The following is a 22,854-nucleotide window of genomic DNA, read 5'->3' on the forward strand; positions in this document are numbered from 1 at the left end:
CTTTTTAGTTTTTTGCTTAGGAAGTCCTGTATTCACTACTTCCCTTTGCTGGCCGCGGCCGCACGTGCCCTCTCCTCTGCCTGTGATGCCCTTTCCTCCTTATTTTCTTTGCTAGCACATCTCTCCAAACCCAGCTCAGCTGCCTCCTCCAGGAAACCGGCCTGAACGCTCAGTAGGAACATCCCGGGCAGGGCCTGTCCGCCCGGGCCATGGCGCCCTCGCTGTGCTGGTCCCCCAGGACGCTCTCCCGAGTGGGCGCTCTCCCAGGTGCAGAGAACGGCCTAGAACGAGGCAGGCGAGGCCGCAGGCAGCAGAAGCCCCAGCCCGGGGCCTGGCAGGCCGGGGAGGGGAGGGGACCAGCTGGCGGGAGGAGCCGGTTATCGATGCTGGATGCTGCTGAGAGCCCTGGGGAAATCAAGGTGAAAGGCAGCCGTCCTGCTGAGGAGGGGGCTGGCCGTTGTGTATCAATCAGAGGGGCTGGGACAGCAAAAACATGCTGGGGCTGCGCCGCGAAGGGGGGAGACCCACCCCTGCGGCCGGCCGGTTCTCAATACCTGAGCTTCGTTTAGAAACGCGGTCCCTGGAGCCTTATCTAAGGGCTGGCGCGTGGAAGCTGACGCCTTGGCACTGCAGCAGCTCCAGGTGGTGGTGGGGAACAGGTGTGCTCAAGCATCCCGGGCCCGTGCCAGCCTCTTTCACCCCGGGGCCAGGGCCACTTGCCGACACTGTGCTGGCCGAGCAGGCTCTCGGCCTGCCAGCCAGGGCCTGTGGGCAGGGGGAGGTGAGCAAGCTGGCCCAGGAGGAGGGAGCGGGCAGGGGGATGGCTAGAGCAGGGACACAGACAGGGAACCTCGGACAGAGGAGCAGCTCCAGGCTGGGATCCACCCGAGGCAACACAGGGCGGACACAGCAGGGGATTGGGGGTGACCCCAACTGTCCCCCCACCCCCACCCCAGCTGCCCTAGCAGAAGGGGCATGCTTGGAACCCCACCCCCTCCATCTGAGCAAAGTGATGTCAAAGAAAAAACCCCAAATCGGATTGAGGCTCCTGCTCCCTCTTAATGAGGTTCATTATCAGCTGCTCTGATCCTTGTAAAACCCAGCAGGACGGATTAGGGGCAGGCCCTCTAATCCGGCTGACTCCTCCAGGCTGAGCCGCCAGCCCAGGGCCCCTCTCCTTCCAAGGGAGCTGGAGAGCAGGGTGCCAGGCAGGTGCAGATGAAGGTGCCTCCAGCAAACTGAGAGCACCTGGGCAGGTGTTCCGGGGATGATGGGGGTGCAGGGGGTGGGACTGCACCTCCACTGGGGCCTGCCTGCTGCTCTGGGAGATGCTGGGCCCGGAGCACCCAGAGCTCTGTGGTCAGTCGGGGAGGGCCCCTCGAGGAGGAAGGGGCTGTGATGGGCACCGGGTCCCCTGCAGGCCGGCAGCTCTGTGAGCCAGGGGGACTCACGTCTTGCTGGATCTCTCAGGACAGAGTTTTGCACAGTCTGTCCAGACCTGGACACTAGGCCTCCAAGTAGCAAGTTACAGGACACAGGGGTGCTTGCCTTAACAAAAATAATTTATTCCACAGCCCTCGCCAGCAGTGGGCAGCGTGAGAATCAAGCATGTGTATGTACAGCGCCACCCGCCCCTCTGACCCGTTCACCTCTGCAAGACGGGAGGTGGCCCCCGAGAGGTGCTACTCCTCTCACTCCAGCACCCTCCACACTCAAAGACTAGCATCTATTTTGAAAATCGAAACCAAGCAAAGGTCCGGCTCCCAGAAAGGGGTGCCGAAGGGGGAAGAGCCAGAGCTCATGTGAAGCAACGTTTTCCTGCTTCCTCACTCCACCTCTCCCAGCTCGGCCCCGAGTAAGGCACGGTAGGTCCCAGCATCCCCACCTCAGTCCCACGCTGCCCTTCGTGCAGGTCCCGCTAAGCCAGCCTCTCACCCAGCCCAGCGGCCATCACCCACCCAGCGGAGCCAGCCCACACCAGCCCCAGCCTGTGCGCTCCCTGTAGCAGAGGTTTGGGAAGGACCAGTCCCAGGCGTCCTCCCGACAAATGTCACCTGGGAGGTCAGCATGACCTCAAGCTTCCAGTCCCTACGCTAAAGCCGCCCCCCAGCCAGGAGGTCTGAGGGGCCGGAGGTCCTTCCTTCTCTGGTGCGAAGGCCCGTGTACCCGGAGGGAGCGGGACGGGCGGGCGGGGCCTGGGGTGTAGGGCGGAGTTCTGCTCCAGCCCACGGAGCACCCCGGGGACCCTCCTCCGGTGGGAAGGCCTTGGAAGCTGTGGCTATTTAGGGCCAAGACCAAGCAGGAGACATTGGAGCATCAGCAAGAAGGAGGCGGGGCTTCAGATAAGCTGCAAGAGAGGAAGTGGGTGCTGAGCAGCCGGGGACGTGGAGGGAGCTCCCACCCTCCCTGCCCGGGGCTGCCCCGCCCCTGCGCTGTCTGAGGAGCCTGGACCCGTGCATGTCTTCATGTCTCTGGAACATCCTTTCCCACAAGGACCAAGGAGGGTTCACTGGAGCAACTGGTTTTCCTGGGTTTCCCTGGACAAAGAGCAAGGCGGGGAGGGGGGCAGGGGGCTGGAAGAGCCCATGGGTAGCAGCAGCTCCCTTTCCTGCCACCCTCCCCAGCTGGACGGTTCAGGCTGTGGGGTGGCCGGCATGGCCCTTCAGGGCCCTCATCCTGGCCCGGAAGTAGGTGTACATGGCCAGCAGGCCCATGAAGGACAGGGAGTAGAGCACCACACAGAGGCTGATGTCCAGGTGCGAGAAGTCGCCTTCCAGCACCTGCAGCCACTGGCCTCGGCCCCGCAGGGCCCCAGCCTCGGGCTCCCCCTCGGGGACACTGGCCAGCTGCTTGGAGCTGCGGCCCACTCGTCTCCGCTCTGAAGGGCCTGTGGGGAGGTCCTCAGCCGGGAGCTCAGCTAGCAACCCGGCTCCCAAGTCTCGCTCGCTCAAGGGTTCCTGCCCTTCTGGCTGCTCCCCGCTCTCCCGCTGAAGCTCTGCTATGTGCTCAGGAGGTCCCTGATCTAGCTCAGCTCTGGTCACACCGAGGCCAGCCTGCATCTCCGGGGGGCCACTGGCCCCAAGTCTGTCCGCTAAAGCACCCAGGACGACAGTCCAGGGGAACGTGGCCCCTGGGCCCACCATGCGCTCAGCCTCCGCGGGGCCCAGAGTGGAGTTTCCTGCCGCCAGCTCCGGCTCTGCGGTGGCGGCCATCCTCTGTGCTCCCCGCAGGGGGGGCTCCGCTGCAGGAAGGTCCCTGATGATGTTGCTCCAGGAGAAGTGGGTTTTGAAGAAGCTGAGGGTGTTGCCCAGGTCCCACACGGGCGTCCCCCGGAGTTCGTTGTGGCAGGGAGAACAGAGTTCACGGGGCGGCCACTGCACCTTGGGGAACTGGGGGTCCTCGCTGGGGGCCCCTGGGGAGAGAAGTACACACAGGTTGGCTGGGACACTGGGCCCACCCAGAAGCCCAGACCTCACTCTTCCATTCAGAATGCCAGCTCCCTCATCTGCAAAGAAGGGCTCACCTTGACAAGGTCGGGTGGAGAGGAGGCAGACCAAACACTAGCTGGCACTGGGCCTGGACTCCCCCGGGTAAGGCGAGTCCTCCCGACCCGCACCCCAGCACCCCAGTGTCCCTTCCAGTCCTCCCCCATATTTTTAGAAAAATATATTTCTATTGATTTCAGAGAGGAAGGGAAAGGGAGAGATAGAAACATCAATGATGAGAGAGAATCATTAATCGGCTGCCTCCTGTGTGCCCCCTACTGGGGATCGACCTGCAACCCGGGCATGTGTCCCTGACCAGGAATTGAACCTGGGACCCTTCAGTCTGCAGGCTGATGTTCTATCCACTGAGCCAAACCAGCTAGGGCTCCTCCCCCATATGAACCCACTGTCTTCCTTTGTCAGCGTCTCTGCTGGTTTCTACCCCCTCCCCCAGACGGGACACGGGAAAGAGTGACTGGGAAGGACCTGGCTTGCAGGCTTTGGTTGGTCTAGTATTTGTCTTGCCATTTTCTGAAATTTTCCAAGCTGTATACAGTGGAGATACGTTACTTTTGTAATTAAGTGGAAACCTTTTTTAAAAGAAGAGTTGGTAGCACATAACTCCACTGCAGCCCTTTGGGGCGGGTGGGAGCTAGTGGGGTCCCCCCTCAGTGGGCCCCGAGGGGTGGGTGTGGGGAGGCCTGGGCCCTGGACAGGAAGAGAGTGAGAAGCTGCCCTGCCCACCAGGCAGCTGGGACCCCAAGCAGGGCCAGGCGATGGGCAGAACCCAGGCTGAGCCCGGGGGCCTGCCACGCGCCCCTTGCTCAGCGTCGCCAGAGAATGCCAATCTGCCCATCTCCCGTGGAGGAGGCACCGCTCCCGAAGGGTTAATAGGAGAAAAGAAGTTGCTGGTCAGAATGAAGCCCGGAGGAGACCTAGACGCAGACGCAGACGGTTGTATTGGGGAGGGGGCGGCAAGTGGATTCCAAGGGTCCGGTGAGAGGTGGGGAGCGACCTTGCAAAGTGAGGGCTCAGTCTGTGCCTCCCCTCCCGCCACTGGGATTAGTTGTAACGGAAGGAACCCCCCCCACACACACACACACACACTCAGGGTAGGGAACGGCCTTCCTTAGGTCCCTCAGAGAGAGGCCTGGCTCCTGGCCCACCAGCAGCAGCTGGGCCCCGAGGGAAGCTGGGAGCCTGCAGAGGTCATAGGGCTAGAAGGTCAGATGGAGCATTTGGTGGCAGGGGTGGGGCGGGGAGGGCAGGGGTGGGAGGAGAGACAGGCACGTGTCTTCTTTTCAAAGTCCACCAGGACGCCCCAGGAGACCAAGACCAAGTGCAGCTGCCTGTACCACCACCTGCTCCATGCAGCTCCTCTACCCTCCCCTGCCCTAGGCCTTGTCCCCACCCCCCACCCCTGGGCGGTCTGTGGTCTGTCCTAGTCACGCATACTCCCCTCTCCCCACAGACAAGCCCAGGCTCCCGCCCACAGATGGCTCCCTCCCCACCTGCCAGTCGGTCACCCCGGAGATGAATGCTTTTGCCTACTGGACCCATCGGACTCCTGTGCCCAGGGAACAGAAGCACTGCCAACGAGGGAACTCAGCAGGCCAGGCCCCCCAGTGAAATCAGTCCTTCTTATTTCTAGAAAGAACCTGGTCTTTCTTTTCCAGCCCATTTTATCATTAGACTCCTCCTGGGCGGGGGGGGGGGGGGGGGGGGTAAGGGGGGAGTAGCCCAGCTCTCACTTTCCTGTTGGTCTGAGTAAGGGGCCAATAGCCAGAAAGCAGGATGGGGAGACAGGAAAGGGACCCCACCAGGCCAGAGGGAGGGGCCCTGGGGCAGGGGAAAAGGAGCAAGGGCATCAGAAGAGCAGGTCTTAGAGCAGTGGTTCTCAACCTGTGGGTCGCCAACCTGTGGGTCGCGACCCCTTTGGGGGTCGAACGACCCTTTCACAGGGGTCACCTAAGACCATCGGAAAACACATATATAATTACATATTGTTTTTGTGATTAATCACTATGCTTTAATTGTGTTCAATTTGTAACAATGAAAATACATCCTGCATATCAGATATTTACATTACGATTCATAACAGTAGCAAAATTACAGTTATGAAGTAGCAGCGAAAATAATTTTATGGTTGGGGGTCCCCACAACATGAGGAACTGTATTAAAGGGTCGCAGCATTAGGAAGGTTGAGAACCACTGTCTTAGAGGGTCAAAGCCTTGATTTCCTCATCTGGAAAATGGGTGTAATGGTACTGATACACATAAATGGGTCTAGTCTCACCCCTCCATCCACTGGGACATGTGAAAGGCTCTGCGCGCTGTGAAGCGCTGTGACACACGGGGTGTTGTTACTTGGGGGACGACAAGTGTCCCGTCTCCTAGCTCTGGTCCAGGACTCCAAAGTCCCCCCGCTCATCCTCCCTCCGCAGGTGACTCTGGCCTTGGAGGTGGCCCTTCCTTACCTGCGAGGCGAGCATTGACCTTGTTGTGGCTGGACCACAGCCAGAGAACAGCGCTGTCCCGACTGCCCACCCGGTGCATGGAGGCAGCAGCCATCTTCTCGAAGTGGCCAGCACAGTCCCGACAGCCGAAGAAGAAGCGGACGTAGCCCCGGATGGCCTGGAGGACCTCCTGGGCCTTGGCTGTGGGGAGAGGAGACGCCATTCACAGGGGCCCTTCAGACTGTGTGCCCCTGCCAGCCCCACCCCCTCCCCTCCACCGGCCCACATGGCCGCCTCTGCACGGGGACCCCACACCCCCGCCCATCCCATGAGGCGCCTAGGGTCTCCTTGCCTACTGGTCTCCACCTCCCACGGGTCACTTCAGAGCTGACTCCATCTCCTCCCAAACTCCTAACCCCCCGTGTCTCACCTCTGCCACTGACGCAGGCCCTGTCACTTATTAAAGTCCCAACTTGTCTGCAAGACACTCAGGCTCCTTGAGAAGTGGCTAGAGAGGGGGGCAGGGCCAGAGCGCCCACCTCTCACCCCTCTGCCCGCTCCCCCCCCCGCCGCCCCTGTGGCCCAACTGCTTTAGGCTTCCTGTTCCGACTTGCTCCCCATTGCACCTCATCCCTTGGGCTTAGGACCAGGAGTCCATCCTGATCTGCCTGCACACCCCCTAATGTGTCTCCACCTCCCGTCCCCCCACCCCATTCCCTCCTACGGGCCCTCAGGACCGGCATCAGCACAGGCTTGATGATCCCCCCATCTTCCTGCTCTGACACTGGCTCCTCCCTGAAGATACCAATGCGCCCCCCCCCCCTCCATATACCTGAGGGCTGGAGGCAGGGAAGTGGCCTCAGGCTGCTCCTTCCTGCTGCAAACCCCCAGCCCTTCAAAAGGCATCTAGTCTCACCCTCCATCCACTGGGTCATCAGCACGTTGACCCCCTCGGCCAGGCCATTGTTCCTGGCAGCTTCAGCGCCCACACCCAGCCATGCCTCGCCGCTCTCCTCCTCCTGCACCCACCCCAGTCGCCCGCCACCCTCAACCTGCGCTGCAGCAGCCTTCACCTCCTCCGCCTGCCTGTCTCCGGACCTCCTCCCTTCTCACCTCCTTTAAGATTTTACTCCTGCAAATATTTTACTTTGTTATTGCATCATTACCTTCTCCCTTAATATGACATCATTCCAACTTCAGTAACGAAATCCCTTCTCTGACCCGTTACACCCCAGTGACTCCCCCCATTATCTCCAATTTTTTCCCTGCTCTTCATCTTCTTCGGCTCAATCCAACCAGGCCTTTCTCGCCACTAAACCACAGACAACTCCTGCCAGAAAGGTCCCCAGCCCAGCGGCACAGGGCGCCCACTCGGCTGACTGTGCCTCCTTGAATCGCTCTATCGGGGACACCCTCTTGAAACCTCAGGGCTGCTCCTTCTTCGTCTCCTTCGCTGGCCCTGCTCCGCGAGCCGAGGCCCAGAGGCTGCAGAGCCCAGAGCTCAGGCCTCTGCCCACCCCCCGTGGGCTCACACAGGCCTCGGCTCTAACTGTCCCCTGTGTGCTAATGACCACGAGATGCGCATCTGCACCCTGGACCACTCCCCAGAACTCCAGACTCAACTGTCTACCTCTCCATTCAGATGTCTCATGGGCTCTTCCCTGCCCCTCCCTCCCCATCCACTCCCCATTCCCCACCCCCGCCTCGAGTCTTCCCATTTCTCGGCTCATAGGACCATCATCTGCCATATGTTTAGGTCCAACAACTCTGGGGTCCACCCTGAGTCCTAGATCATGCATATGCTTCACCCAATCCATCGCCGAGTCCCATCAGCTCCACCTCCAAAATATCCCCAAGTCCGACCCACTTCCTCCACGTGCACACCTCCAGCTCTGGTCTGGGCCTCCACCGCCTCTCCTGGACTAACCAGAGCCACAGCTTCGGAATGGGCTGCCCTGCCGCCACCTCCCCCACTGCAGCCCACCCTCCACCCGGGAATCCTTCTCATGCACTGATCATTCGCATCGTGCCCTGCTTACACTCGCCAAGGGTTCTCGAAATGCTAAACCGATCCAAACCCCCGCGCCCACCTCCTCTCCTGCCTCTCCCTGCAGGCTGCACCACACTGGCCTCCCTCTGGCCTGCCTACATGCCAGACTTGTGCTGTGCACCCTAGTCCTCAGTCGGTGTGACAGGCTGACTAAAACCCCTCTGCTGAAGTCCTAACTCCCGCCCTAACCCCGTGGCTGTATCTGGACACAGGATACAGGGTCTTTAAAGAGGTGATTACATTAAATGAGATCATTGGGGCGTGTCCTGACTGGTGTCCTTGTAAGAGAGGAAACCTGGACACAGCCACGCACACAGTGAAGACACAGGGAGGGGATGGCCACCTGCAAACCCAGAAGAGGCCTCAGCAGAAACCGGCCCTGCCAACACCTTCACCTTGGACTTCCAGCCTCCAGAACTGTGAGCAATCAACTTCTGTTGGTTAAGGGCCCCCCGACCCCCGCCCCGCCCCGTGTGTGGCACTTGGTCATGGCGGCCTAGCAAACCAATTCGGTCTAGAAGGCTCTCTTCCCAGGTGTCTCACAGCTGCTTCCTGCCCCCATGCAGGTCTCAGCCCAGGTCATCTCCCCAGAACAGCCTCCCCCCGGCCCCTCTAAACACAGCAGCCCCTCCCCTGGGCCCTCTCACACCCCACTTGGCTTTGTCCTCTTCACAGCACTCATCGTCATAACGGAATGGTCTATGGTGCGTTTACTGTTGTTTCCTGCCACTGGAATACTGTCCCCTTGGGACAGGGACTTCCACCTCGTACCGCTGTGCCCACCGCTGTGGCAGGGCCCGGCACGTGGCAACATTCCGTAAACACTGGCTGACACAGTGATGGCTGGCTGTCCCTATACCCGGCAGCTCCCCTAGTTCCCTCTGTCTCTGTTGGGGATGGGATGCTCTTCCTTCCTAGCTCAACTCCTGCTCTTCTGTAAAACACAGTATCAATGGAGCCACTGGAAAACGGAGTTGGAGCTGCCATCCCAGAGGAGCTGCCGTGCTCGTCTTAGGCCTCAAATCTCTGGAATGGGCTTAAAACACCATTATGTCTCAAGGAACTGCTTGCAAATATGACAAAAAAAAACACAACAACAAAAACAAACAAACACCAAAGCAAAGATATGACTACTGTGCAGACTGGAAATTAAAAACCTTCTTTAGAATTAGCATCTCTATGTTGGCTGATCTGCACCAACAGAAATGCCTCCTTCACGGATGTAACTGTCCCCCCTCCCGTCCTCATAAACGCCCCTGATCAGCACGCACTTGGGGTTCTACCCGAATCAGTGCTTCCCAAATAGGTCTTCTTTTCATCCTTTTAAAAAATCTCAAAGAAGTGCTTGTTGCCTCTCCCTTTGGCCTGTTATTTTTAGGTTAACACAACTCACCCGCTTACCCTTCCCGACAGGGGGAGCACCTCCTTTCTCTCTGAACATCCTTCTCCCCGCCTTGGCTCCTGGCCCTGGCCCACTCCACCTCCCACCTGTCCCACCGTCCACCCAGAGCAGGGACTGTTTTCCACTTCCGCCTCCTCCAGGCTGAGCCAGGGCCTGACATCACCCTGGTCCCCGGTAAACGTGGACTGGCTGGACTTGGCCACCCTTTTGGTCGCTAGGCGGAGGGGTGAGGCAGGTGGGCCGTGGAGCGCAGCTGCAGCTGCACAGTTTGGGGAGGGATCAGGACGGGAGGGGCGAGGTGTCCCCCAGCTTCCCCTGGAAAACGATTTTTCAGCGGGAAGCAATAAAACTGTTCAAAGCACATGGTATCAGCCATGTAAACTGTGAAACAGATACAGTTCTTTTCTTTACAGGAGTACAGAAGATGGAACTCGTTTTTCATGAAGACTGAAAACGAAGCAAGCTTATGGCTCCCAGGAAGCCAGGGAGAGCCTGAGGCCTGAGTTTGTGGGGCACCATCCCAGAGCAGGGGCAGGACTGGGTGGCTCCTCCAGGTCCCCCACATGGTCCCATGCTGGTTGTGTCAGAATCCCCTAAAGAGGGGCCTGCAGCGGGGAGCCAGTGGAGGCAGGACAGGGCCAGGCTGAGGCCTGGGGGTGCACAGGCCCCGGACTCACCTGTTTCTTGAGAGCGATCGACATTGTGCCGTGTTGCCTGCACGGTCAGGAAGTGGAAGAGGACCCACAGGGAGCAGGGAAAGCCCCGAAAATGTGGCTCGCTCCCCTGGCAGCCGACCCAGTTCACCTTCTTGGCAATCACAACGCCCTAAGGGACACAGACGAACGTGAGTGCACACACAGAGAAGAGAAAGGATGGAGATGGGAGGGAAGCCTCCAGGAGACCGGAAGGTCTGCTCACAGCCCTACGACGAATGAGCTCCCTCTCTCAGGCCACCACCTAGAGTGGCAAGTCCCTTCCTCTGGCCACGCCCCCCAAAGGAGCATCAGAGCTGAAAGGCTGTGACGCAGATCAAGTCACATGCTTATTCTAGTTTCAACTTCTCCATCTGTAAAACGAGGGGCTGTCCAGCTTTGACATCCTCCAAGTCTGTGTGGCTCTGCCCTCTGATGGCTGCCCTGGCCCACCTTCACACACAGCGGTGTGAGCGGCCTGGAGAGGCAGAGGAGCCACACTGAGCGAGCAGCCCCTGGTGCTTGGAGGCCACAGGGGGCAGCTGTTAAAAATGGTCACAACCGGTGTCTCCCAATGGCTTTTAAATCCCAACCCAACCACGTACGGGCTTAGACGAGTGACTTCGCCTCAGTTTCTTCATCTGCTAAATGGGGACAATACCCACCTTCAATTAATGTTGGGGGATTAAGATATGCATGTAGCCAAAACCGGTTTGGCTCAGTGGATAGAGCGTCCGCCTGCGGACTGAAAGGTCCCAGGTTCGATTCCGGTCAAGGGCATGTACCTGGGTTGCGGGCATATCCCCAGTAGGAGATGTGCAGGAGGCAGTTGATCAATGTTTCTCTCTCATCCATGTTTCTAACTCTCTATCTCTCTCCCTTCCTCTCTGTAAAAAATCAATAACATATATTTAAAAAAAAGAGATATGCATGTAAAGAGCTCGATAGTAACTTACTAATGATCAATGGAAAGTCCCAACCAAGATCACTGATTCCTTCCTGAATGCAAATGGTAGAGGTCAGAGGTCAGCGTTACCCCTCCACTCCCACAGTCGCAGAGATGGGAGAGGATCTTCCACTGCTGCCCTGACTCACCTCCTTCCTATTTTCCAGGGCAGCCTGAAAGAAACCGTAGGGAATTTTCTTCCTCTGCTGCTTCTGGAGCCAGTCGTTGACGGAGTGCAGGAAGTTCTGGACCAAGGGCTGGCCGGGGAAGTACTAGGGGAGAAACAAGTGCAAGATGGAGGTGAGACACCATCCCCCAGGGCCCCCAGCCCCGGGGTGGGGGGCAAAGTGGGCCCAGGCGGGAAAACATTCTGCCTAAGACACAGATGTGGCTCCTTCACCACCCTGGCTCTGGGCACCTGGTGAGGGGAGGAGGAAGGGTGGGGGAGGAGACAGGCTGGAAATGGGGCTGCGCCCTGAAGGCCTCCTCCTCCCGAGGCTGGGGCTCCTGTGAGGACCCCTGACTGCACGCTGCCACGGGGGAGAGGGCTGCTGGGACCCTGGGGACCTTCCACAGGGCAGCTGACTGGCTGACTGACCGACCGGCTGGGCGAGGCTGGCAAACAGCCTTTCATCTGTATTCCACGCTGCCAGTGGGGCCGAGGCCGCCCACGGGCTCATAGCCAAGATCCCAATCTTGATGGCAACTCCCAGTAGTCTCTGAGGAACACGAAAAGCTGCTCTGACAAAAAGTCAGCTCAAATCTGATTAGTATCAGCACTTTAAAGCCACAGGGACCCCAGGGAGGAGGACAGATATGTGTGTGCGTGCGAGGGCATGTGCACAAGTGCACGGGGGCCGAGGCAGGAGTGAGGGGCACCGCTGAGCAGGTCAGGAGGACAACACCGAGAAGCCGCAGAGGACGATTCGAGCAAAGGGGACCGTGTGAGAGAGGAAAGGTTCTGGAGATCGGAACGATCACTAAACAGAAAAACCTGCCAAACGACCAGTCTTCTGGGAAAACCATTCCCTAATCTTATCAGCCCTCCTGGTCAGGACACGTCCGCGAGGGAGAACCAGGAAGAATCCTGGGCTCGGACACGCTGCCTCTGGCTCAGCTCACACAAGCTCTGGCTCTCAGCACAGATTTACAGCTTCAAGTCAGCATCCCTCCCTGACCTTCGCCCGACATCCGGACTTGGAACCTTCCGCCCCGCCAAGGCCAGGGTGTCAGGAGGAAGGATGAATTAAAGGGCTCTGGGCGACAGGGAGGCACCCTCTCTGCTGAGAGCAGGGGAACCCTGGTGACCACACGCCACCCAGTGGCCAGTCCTGCCAGACACTCATGTGAGAGAGCAGAGAGCGCCCCAGCGCAGGCGGGCAGGGGCAGGGGCGATGAGAGTGCCTCCCACCAGGCACAGCGGGGCGGAGGCAGAGGGAGCACTGCGGCCCTCCATGCTCTCGGTGCCCCATGCACGTGGGGGGTGAGGGCTTGGGTTGGATGACATGTGGGTGCACGTCTCAGCTCGGCCGCCCACTGGCTGGAGGGCCTGGAACAAGGTGCTTTCCTCCCTGGGCCTTCCTCCCCTCCCTGAGATGGGATCCCCACCCTGTGGTTTGCTATGAGAATTACAAACGAGCTACTACACAAAGAGCACTTCGCAGAGACGGCACCCTGTCCGAGCGGCACCCTGTCCGAGCTCACGAAATGGTAGCTGCTGCTATTGTCACTGCGCAGGACGAAGCTGCCCATAGGAGGGCAGGGCCGAAATAGTCCGCAGTCACCAGGATGCGGGCCGGCTCAAACGGGGCCTCTGCTCTCAGTCCTGCACAGCTGGGCTCCCCTCTGTGCTGAGGCCAGCCCTGTCCTCTCTGAGCCCTGGCTTCGGGCAGGGAGGGGGAGGCCTTCATTCCCAGCTCCTGCTGAGGGCAGGGGCTCAGCCGGTGCCATCGAGAGGGTGCTGTTTAAGCCTCTGCCCGGCTCCAGCATTTCCTGGGACCCATTCTTCCCCTCTGGCTGCAAACAGTCCCCCTGGGGCCAAACAAGACATGGTTTCCCTGGCCGGTCCTTTGTGGAGGACCAGGCTGGGGTGAGGGGTGCTCTTCTCTTTCTGAGCGGCGCCTGCGAAGCACCCTGGGTGTCAGGTGGGCAGCACACAGAGCCACCCAGGACGTTCTGCCTCTGACTCTCTGGGCCAGCCACCCCAGGCCTCAGCGACTTGGGGACCCAGCAGCTCACAGGGCCTCAGAGGAAAGGCCTCTATTATCAGAATGGGCTGGAGGACAGGGCTCCGCGTGGGGGGACCTCAGGCAGATCCAAGGGTTGTCTTGCCTGGGACGGTAACAGCACTGTGATGAGCGCTGGCAACCTCAGGGGCCCTCCGTGTCATCACACATGGGCGTGACTAAGCCAAGTGAGCTGAAGGCCAGGCCGGCCAGGTGGGCAGAGGGAACAGACTGGCAGGCAGTTCGCGAGGAGAGGAGCAGTCACTCCCAGAGGCGACAGCCCTGGCTGCCCGCAGACCTGCCCCCAGAAGCTCAGACCTGGCGCCCAGAGCTGAGGGTGCTGAGTCAGCGGTCAGGCTCTGAAAGGGACCGGAGCGCGGATCTGACTCAGCAGCCCTCAGCGGCCAGAGCCAGGGGTTGAAGTAGGACACGTGGCAGATACAGAACCAGAGAGGACACAGGGAGGGAGCAGCAGGCAGGTGCAGAGGGAAGAGGCAGCCCACATCCCACCTGCAGAGGAGCAAGGAGCATGGCAGGAGAAGGCACAGGCTCTGGAGCCCGAGTGCTCAGTTCACATCCCCGTCACCTCCCGTCACACCTCCTCCTGCCGGGAGGTGGAGGCCTCGGGCAAGGCTCCTGAGCACACTGGGGCGATACTCTCCACCCTGCAGCCAGGAGAGGAGGGGATTAAATGCCTGGCGCACATCAGGCCCTCCGTTTGTAGCAGCCACATTTCAGGGCGTGGCCTCGTGGGCAGGAAGGAGGAAGGCCCGGCTCGGGCTTGGCACCTGGGCCTGGCTCTGCTCAGGGTCTGGGAGGGCACAGGCGATTCAGAGGCTCATTCCCTCACTGTGGCGCCCACGGGTCCCGCTTCCCAGTGACCACAGCAGGCAGTGAGAGGCCGCTGGGAAATCCCCGGACATCTGGCCCGTCCCACCCACGCCCCTGCCCCTGCACAGGGCTGTCCCTGGCAGTGCAGGCTGACGGGCACGGCTGAGGCTGCAGGGCCTAGAACAGCCGTGGGGTCAGAGGTCCAGCCAGACCATGTGTTCCCGAGGGAGGGGCCGGGCTGCGTGCGCACTGACCCTCGGGGAGCTGCACAGACGTCAGCCAGGGCCCGCTCACCTGCGCCAGGACTGCCACAAACTTTTTCAGGGCCACCAGGCGCTGCCCCTCCAGGAGGGAAAACTTGCCCACTTCCACCCGCAGGATGTAGTGCAGTGCGGATTCCAGGTCAGCCATGTAGATCTTGGAGCTGAGGACCCAGGGGGGCAGAGAGAGAAAGGGGTGTTAGCCACGGGGCAGGCGGGGAGGAGGCCCAGGGCTAAAGGGAGAGACCAGGAAGGCACCACTGATGGTCCCAGAGTCCTGTAAGCTGGCTCTGGCCTCTGCCAGTAACTGTGGCCTGGGGAGTTTTATTTAATGTCTGTGAGCCTCAATTCCTCATCTGTACGATGGGATAATAAACTGCTCACAGGTAGGCAGCTGAGGGGATGAAATAAAAACACAAATACGTGTCCCCAGCAGCTCCTGGCATGGAGCAGGGGCTCCCCTCTGCGGCCCAGGGCCAGCCCTCCCATGACTCACGAAAGGTGTCTCACCCAGGCCACTCGAGGAAGGTTGAGTTTTATTCTCAGTCTGAACAAAGACCCCGAGGGACAGACAGACAGTACCACACAATGTGGCTCTGAAAGGGCTGGGCACAGGGAGCAGCAGGGCTCCATTCACATCTCCTGGCTGACCCAGCCGGGGGAGGCCTCGGGCTCCAAGCTGGCTGCTCTACCCTGGGGCCCAGACACTCACTGGGGTCTGGGCGCAGGGCACTGATGGGCAGAGCTCCTCGGGTGCTGGCTGCTTCTCCAGCCGCCTCCCGAGACCCGAGTCCTGGCCTCGGTTCTACAGGGAGCTACCTCTGGGAGCTGGGCCACCTCACTCTACCCCCTGGGCCTCAGGGTCACCCTACCCCCTAGGGTTGTAAGGAGCCAACAAGGTCAGCTCACGGGGGTGGGGGGGGGGCACTGTGACCACCTGCACTTGACTCTCGTGGAAAGTCTCCTGTCTGCTCCACGTGGTGTCCCTGGCCTCAGTTTAGCTCTCCAGCCTTATGTTCTGCCTGAGGAGTGGCCTCATGACTGGGAGGAAGAATGCATGGAAGGTGTCCGGCACAAAGCTTGGGACATGAGGCCAGCGAGCGTCACCTAGGGCCGTCCCATGCTCTGAGTCATCATAATGTGCATGGTCCTAACGGCCATTCCAACCTGTTAGTGTCTCTTTCCTCTTCCCGATTTACTAAAATCCTCTCCGTCGGCACTTTCCACCCTTGAAGTCCCCAAGGCTGGGGTGCCAATTCCTTCTGCAAGTCAGATGGCCTTTCCCCCGTTCTCTCACGCAGCCCCCTTCCCAATGCGCTTGGTTTGCCTCTGGGTGTTGGCACAAGAGGTTGACAGCCTTGTCCCTCTGCCCCAAAAGCAGGAATTCTACCACAAGAGTGGAGTCTCGGCACCTCAGAGAGAAGAGTAGCTTTCTCCTGCTTACAACTGTGCGCAAAGACACAGGCCACCTCCACATGCAGTGAGCTCCCTGCCTGGCCGTGTGGCTCAGGTGGCTGGGCGTCATCTGTGCGCCGAAATGTTGCGGGTTTGATTCTCGGTTGCAGGCTTAATCCTCGGTGGGAGGGCGTGCAAGAGGCAGCCAATCAATTTCTCTCTCACATTGATGTTTCTATCCCTCTCCCTCTCCCTTCCTCTCTTTCTAAAAGTCAATTTAAAAAAAAATTTTTTTTTTTAAGTAGTGAGCTCCCGACACCAGAACATTCAAGTGAAGTTGGTGCCTTCCTAGAAGGAAGCTGGGGAGGGGCTGTGTGGGCTGCACTCCATCTGCCGGTACATCTGTATCGCACTGCCTCGCACGCAGCAGCCTCTCAAAACAATTTGCTGCCCTGACCGGTTTGGCTCAGTGGATAGGGAGTCGGCCTGCGGACTGAAAGGTTCCAGGTTCGATTCCGGTCAAGGGCATGTACCTTGGTTGCAGGCACATCCCCAGTAGGGGGTGTGCAGGAGGCAGCGGATCGATGTTTCTCTCTCATCGATGTTTCTAACTCTCTATCCCTCTCCCTTCCTCTCTGTAAAAAATCAATAAAATATATTTTTAAAAAAACCACAAAAAACGACTTGCTGAAGAAACCACTGCCTGGGTGGGGGGCTGGTTTGGAGGGCACGGATGATCTTTCCAAACCGATTCTACTTGTTTTTAAAGAGTTAAGCTTCAGGAGTGTGGGTATTGGGGAGTATTCATTCCATCGCAGGATACAAGGAAATGCTGCTGCTCACACATCCGGGCTCTCCTGGGAGCCCCCAAAGGCCACGGAGGTCAGGGCTAGGACGGCATGTGCTCATCCCATGACAAGGAACGGGGTGTGGTATGAAGGGGCGTCTGTGAGCAGAGGGAAGGCTGGGTGGGGAAGGGTGAGGAAAACGGAGTGGCCTTACCGGTCTGCAACTTTCCACGCGGTGGGAGCGACCGTATTCGCAGTGATTGGCGGAACCGTGGTCTGGGCAGCCTCCCGGGTGGCCCCAGCGAACCTCTGCAGGTAAGCGGTATAGAAGGACCTGGATTCCATAAGCCTGGAGGGGAGAGCGCCACGGAAGAGAGGCGGTGAGTACAGACACACAGAACCCAGGGCCAACTCATGGCAGGAGCGGAGGCAGGGGCTCATGGGACAGAATGTTGACCAGGAAATAGCTGAACTTGGTTCAGTCTCAGCCGCAGTGAGGTCAAAGCCGGGCACCTATGCCTCACTTTCACCTTCCTATTCACTGTTCACGCTGACGACAAGTCCTATGTGCACACGCAGCTCGCCTGCCCTGAGAGGCGGTGGGCCGAGCACCTCAGGCCAGTGGTCCTGCCCAGGGACAGGACGACACCTTCCCGAGACCAAAGGTGCAAAGTGGCGCTGACCGCAAGGAAGCTGCCGCTCACACACTTGCTCTGAGGAGCCAGAGGGGACACCGCTCCCCAAGGAAGTCACGGAAGTTTCAGAGGTGATTTTTAAAAGCGAGCAACAACAGATAAACCAGGAACATGCTCAAATCCTTTTGCTTTGTTTCTCTCTCCTGATAGAGAGGGGCTCACAGGGGAGGCGGTGTCCCCTGGCCCGGGCGGGCAGCCGAGAGGACAGTGGCAGTGTGAGGGGACCCCAGGGGAGCTGGCATCGGGAAGCATCGCTTTCCACTCCGCTGACCTGGCCCGATGTTTATCAATGAGCAGATGGCTCGGAAGCAGCATCGTCACAAACAATTTTCCCCTCCACCAGCTCCCGGTGAGGAAACAATGCCCCCCCCCCCCACCCCGGTACGGGAGCTTTCTGGGCCTGCACAGAAAAGGCGTCCCTCCTGTCCCCCACCCCCCCATCAGAGCGCTCTGACACCCTCTGGCCCAGGCTGCCTGGTGACCGGGCCAGCGGGGCAAGTGGCCGCCCTGCCCAGCCTCAGTGCAGGGTGGCACTAATGGCCCAGAGGGACAGCTCACTGGGCACCCCCAGTGAGCCTTGATCTCCCGGTCCTCGAGCTCCTGCTGGCAGGGCCAGGCCGACATCAATCATCTGCCCAGGGAGGGCACGAGGCACCATCTGGCGCCATTTAACGGGCCATTCAGCAGTGGCAGCCTGACAGGGGCTGAGGGTGGCCTGATTGTTTTCTCTTGGCATTTTGGAACTGGCTATTGTCTGGCTCCTAATGAACTTTTCTGCAATTAGGAAACCAAAGGGAGGGAGGGTCAGGCATACTTGAGTGCCTGCCAAGCCTGCAGCCTGCCAACGCGTCTGTCTGGACAGAGGCGGGAGGACAGGGGCAGGGCTGCGGTGGGGACGGTGCCGAAGCACCACGCTGGGCGTGCCTGGGGCCTGCGGCCCGATGCCTGGGCCGGGGTCTGAGGCAGCCTTCTGGGCCTGACACAGTCCCATCCCACAGGCAGACGTCAGCTTCTCCTGCAGAGGGTGCTCCTGGCCTGGCCACGGGCTCCTCGGAAGGTTCCCAGGGGAAGAACTGTCAGCCCCTGAGAAAGGCCGGCAGGCTCTCCGAGCAGGAAGGATGGGCACAGGGAGGGAGGAGTCTGGGAGGAAAGACCACACTCACACAGGAACCCGGGAGGCAGAGCCGTTCCGAAACAGCAGGTAGCAAGACGGGAAGTCGGTGACGCCAAACTTGCTCACCACGTCGCCCTCCGTGTTGAGGACCCTGCGCACCGCAATGCCTTCGCGCTGGGACAGGTCCAGAATCACCTGCAGAGACAGCCAGGCAGCTGGGGCCACGCCACGGGGCAGAGGGAGCCCTGACACGCACCTGGGTGGCAGCTCCATCCACTCTACACCTTTCAAATGACAGACTATTGTGATGAGCCAGTCTCCGGCCACCAACCAAATCCACCCCGGAGGTAACAAGAGCCAAACACTGCCCAAGGGAGGGGCCTGGACCCACGCGTGCCACACATCCAGAATCTCCCAGGACAGCCCCAATTTAACATCATTTTCTTCCCAGTGAAAGCAATTCGTAAAAGGCAAAATAGAACGTGGGCTCATTTTACGCTCATTTTCATAAGGTTTTCTAGCTATATTCCAAGTCAGAAAAACATACCGTGTCAATCATGATGGTTTTATTTTTAGAAAGAAATAGGAAGGGGAACAAGGATATTAGCTAACATCTATTGAGCATGTGTTATGTGCTGTATATAGGATGCTTAATTTAATCTTCAAAATAACACTATGCAACAGGAACGATCAGCAGACCAGGCTGCCTGGATTGGAACCCTGGTCCCACTGGCTTCAACCTCTCCCTGACTCAATTTCCTGACTTGCAGAATTATAACAACAATACCAGCTTTAGGGGATTGAATAGGTTAATTTTATAAACGTGCTCATGACAATGACTAGCAAATAGTAGGTACTGTAAGCATTCATTAAAAAAATAATAATAAAGAAACTATTGTAGATGAAGAAACGGAGGCTTAGAGGTGAACCGTGTTTCCAGGTCACACAGCCAGGGAGCGCCATCGGGCTGTAAAGCCTGGGCCCGCCCCCCTCCTGCCGCTGAGACGAATCCCCATCCCTGAGCACCTCTCCATGGACAGGCTGCAGGGGCCCTGTTCCTGGTTACTCTGGGGACTTGGGGAAGAGAGAGAAGAGCTGATCCCGATAAACATTTATCCATCACTTGCATCGACAGGCAGGACCCCCGGCCTGGATGGGAGCCCGGGAGGGTCAGGCATGTCTCCACACAGCTCCCCGTGCTTCCCTTCTCAGGGCGAAGGGCCTGGAGACAACGCAGAGCTCTCAGCTGAGCTTGAGGAGTGTCAGGAGGAAAGCCACTCACAGCCAACAGCGGTGCTGACCTGCGCCCCCCCCCCCCATCTCCTCCGTCCCCGGGCGCTGCCCTGGCACCTCTCCCACGCACTGGCCCGTCCCACCTTTGCGTCTGGAGGACCCCCACGTGGTCTAGCCCACGAGCCGGCGGCGGGAAGGACAGCTCTCTGCGTTAGGCCAGGGGACCGGATCTTCACCCCGCACCCACTCCGTGCCAGCCACGCATCCGGCCCTGTTCCTAAACTGCCTCAGTTGACTTCCCAACAATCCTCTGAAGAAAGGCAATTATCACTGCTTTACCGACAGGGAAATGAGGCTCAGAACAGTTGAGCAACTTGATCACGACGTATCATGTACGTGATGGAGTGGAACTGCAAACCTGCCTGGCTCTGTATCTGCCTCCCGTGAGGGACCCCACCTCCTCATGGACTGTGATCTCTGATGTTATCCGCCCCCCAATATATTTCACTCCAATTCTACGGGGATGAGAGGAGGGCCAGGGTGGAGACGACACGGGCTCTGGAGGCAGGCAGAGCCGGCTCAAAAAGCCTGCGCGGCAGTCGATGGCTGTGTGATCTTCGACATGGTACACGCTCGTCACTGTTAATCGTGAAGATTAGCGGCCCTGTGTGCCAGAATCCGATCCAACGCGCAATAAACTGCACGTCTTATCGAGGATGGTTTCGATGAAGGAGATAAACACAGACGCCGGGCACGGGACATACAGGATGGTCAGTGACAGTGTATTAACTTGGTATGGTGACAGAGGTAACTAGACTTACTGTGATTATTTAAAAATGCATACAAATGTCAACTCACTGTGTTGTACACCTGAAGCTAATATAATATTGCATGTCAATGACACTTCGATTAAAAAAAAAAAAGAAAAATGTATGCAAAGGTTTTAAAACAGAAAGACCCAGCTGCTGCACTTCCCGTTTCTCCCAGCAGGGGTCAGGCCGTGCTGGGTTCATAAGTGAGACATGAGTGAGACCCAAGAATTTGGGGGACAGCCTGCTCCTGAACTCACTGGGCTCTCCCCCCAGGGCTACCCAGGAGTTACAAGGACCCTGAGGGCAGCTCACCTCTCTACCCAGGTAGGAGCCTTTCTTTTCAAAGATCAGGGCCAGGCACTCTTCGTCGTTTCTGGCAAAGAACCCATCGATCTCCTCCAGCCTGCAAGAGACAAGGCGGGCAGTCACTCCACAGCTGGTGGGAAAGAGGCCCAAGTGCTGGTGACCCAGCGGACACTCGGCGACCAATACAGCCACACCAACCTCCTCTACTCAAGGTTAAATGGAAGTCACCCCCGCCTGCGCTCCAGGGGGCGTGGGGGGTAAACCAAACCCTTAGTCTCAAAGGACGGTGCCCCTTACCTAACCCTGGCTCTTCATCTCACCCACCTGGCGTGTTTGCTTTGCCATCCTGTCTCTTTAAGAGTCAGGAGGGAGAAGGGGTGGTCTGGGGAGGAGGACGGGGAAGGGACACCTGGAGACCAGTTGTCTACGTTCTGGGTAAGGCCCAGGCGTAGTGAACACGGATCCTGTTGGTTCCCTAGGAGATTGGCGATCAGTACCCACCAGAGACGAGCCTTGGTCGGTGGTAAGTCACTGCCGACGGGGGATTTGATCCTTCCTCTCCTCGAGAAGGCGCACGAAAGGAACCGGAGAACCAGAAGGTCCTCGGTACGGGAGCCCGCACACGCTATCTAATCCAACCTCCTTATTTTATGACGAGGAAACTGAGGCCCAGGGCATAGGTGGAAATTAATAAGGTGGCAAATTTTATTATGTCCCCAAAGCGAAGAAATAAGCTACCGATTATTTTCATAACTCCAAGTTCAACCAAAAATAAATGCCACAAACAAAAATGATTTGTCTCCTAGCTCTACTTAAGAGCAGAACATCATCACACATGCCTAAGAGGCCACAGGTGAGATGGCAGGTGAGACGGCACGGGGAGGGGGCTACATCTTCCTGTTACCCCCAATCTAGTTCCCGCCACTGGTGATGTGGTGGTGATCACCTCAAAACAGAAGGCACAGCGTGGGGCCAGTAAACAGGTATGCCAGAGTTGGGGGGGCCAGAGTGTACCCCAGTCAGCGGGTGGAAAAAGGTGCGGCTCTGGCCCCCGCCTCTCGGCACATCCGTTTGTGCTGTCGCTGGGCAGGGCTCCAGCACTGGTCCCCGTGCTACATGGGGTGTTGCCCTAACTGGCCACAGAAAGGAAGACATGTAGGTTGACAACTACACCTACAAACCCAACGCACATGACTCCTCATTTTCCCTAAGTCCCTCTCCTCCGGGGGGCCTCGCGGAGACCTGGACCCAGCATGTGGTCTTGGTGTGGTTGGGGTCCCAGGAGGCACCCATGCCAAGCCGGGACCCTGCTCCTTACTTCTTCCGTTTCTCAATGACCGTGTCCTGTCTCTCATTTTCTCACATCCCTCATGGTGCATTTTCAGCACCTCATTTTCTTAGAAAAGAGGCAATCCTGGAAGCCTGCCTGGAACGCAGATACCGGCCCCCAGCCCCCAGGCCTGACCCTCGGCAGTACAGGGAGCAGAATCTCACCCCCACCGCAGTCACAGCCGCTGCTCAGAAAAAACAATCACCTTCGCTTTCCAGGCACCAGGAAGAACCAACCTGGGTCCCCTCCCTGCGATCCCCACCGCCCTCTCGCCCCTAGGCCCGTGGTCCTGGCCCACAGGGCACCGAGCCCACCCCGTCGCCAGTACCCGGTCGGCTCCAGTGGAGGACAGGCAGGGGGCCACGCGGCACCGTGGGTCTCCAGTGCGTCAATGAGCCTCTCCCGCAGCGTCTGCATGTCAGCTCCAGCCACTGTGAAGGAAGACGGACACGGGAGGGGCGTGAGGAGAGCAGAGGGGATCCAGCGCCCCGTCAGCTTCACCCCCAGAAACAAAGGGCCCAGGAAGAGCAGAGCGTGTCAGGCCTGCTCTGTACTCACAGCCCTGTGCTACGCAAGGGGACTCCTCCCTCAGACCTGAGTCCCTCCTGTCAGGCCCGCACTTCTGATGCCAACCCCTGGCATTTAGGGAGATTCTGGGAACACGGGACCCTCCCCGCTCCCAGGACCCTGGATGGACCAATATGGAAGGGCTTGCCAGCCTCTCTGCTCAAAGGCACCTTCCAGCCAGGCCGGAAGGACAGGTGGAAAACACATATGCTGCTTTCCGCCGGGGAACTCCTTACTCTGCAGACCTGGCTGCGCTTTTGTCTCAGC

The 22,854-nt window shown here is 58.8% G+C and overlaps 1 protein-coding gene across 3 annotated transcripts in view; it reads right to left on the bottom strand.

The window, feature by feature from the left end:
- Positions 1-1,541: 1,541 nt before the first annotated feature.
- The window catches only part of QSOX1 (quiescin sulfhydryl oxidase 1), a 38,187-nt gene continuing 16,874 nt past the window's right edge, over positions 1,542-22,854 (bottom strand). For 2 of the 3 annotated variants that reach the window (XM_059674562.1, XM_059674563.1), the window contains 9 exons: positions 22,349-22,451; positions 20,697-20,787; positions 18,389-18,534; positions 16,745-16,879; positions 14,382-14,511; positions 11,181-11,303; positions 10,071-10,218; positions 5,963-6,142; positions 1,542-3,412 (listed from right to left, as the gene is read on the bottom strand). In XM_059674562.1, the coding sequence (XP_059530545.1) occupies positions 2,634-3,412; positions 5,963-6,142; positions 10,071-10,218; positions 11,181-11,303; positions 14,382-14,511; positions 16,745-16,879; positions 18,389-18,534; positions 20,697-20,787; positions 22,349-22,451 (1,835 nt within the window). In that variant the 3' untranslated portion in view covers positions 1,542-2,633. The remainder of the gene's footprint in view (positions 3,413-5,962; positions 6,143-10,070; positions 10,219-11,180; positions 11,304-14,381; positions 14,512-16,744; positions 16,880-18,388; positions 18,535-20,696; positions 20,788-22,348; positions 22,452-22,854) is intronic. The other variant, XM_059674564.1, reaches the window with a different exon arrangement.

Source organism: Myotis daubentonii, chromosome 18, assembly GCF_963259705.1.
Source record: "Myotis daubentonii chromosome 18, mMyoDau2.1, whole genome shotgun sequence".
NCBI classification, from domain to species: Eukaryota; Metazoa; Chordata; class Mammalia; order Chiroptera; family Vespertilionidae; genus Myotis; species Myotis daubentonii.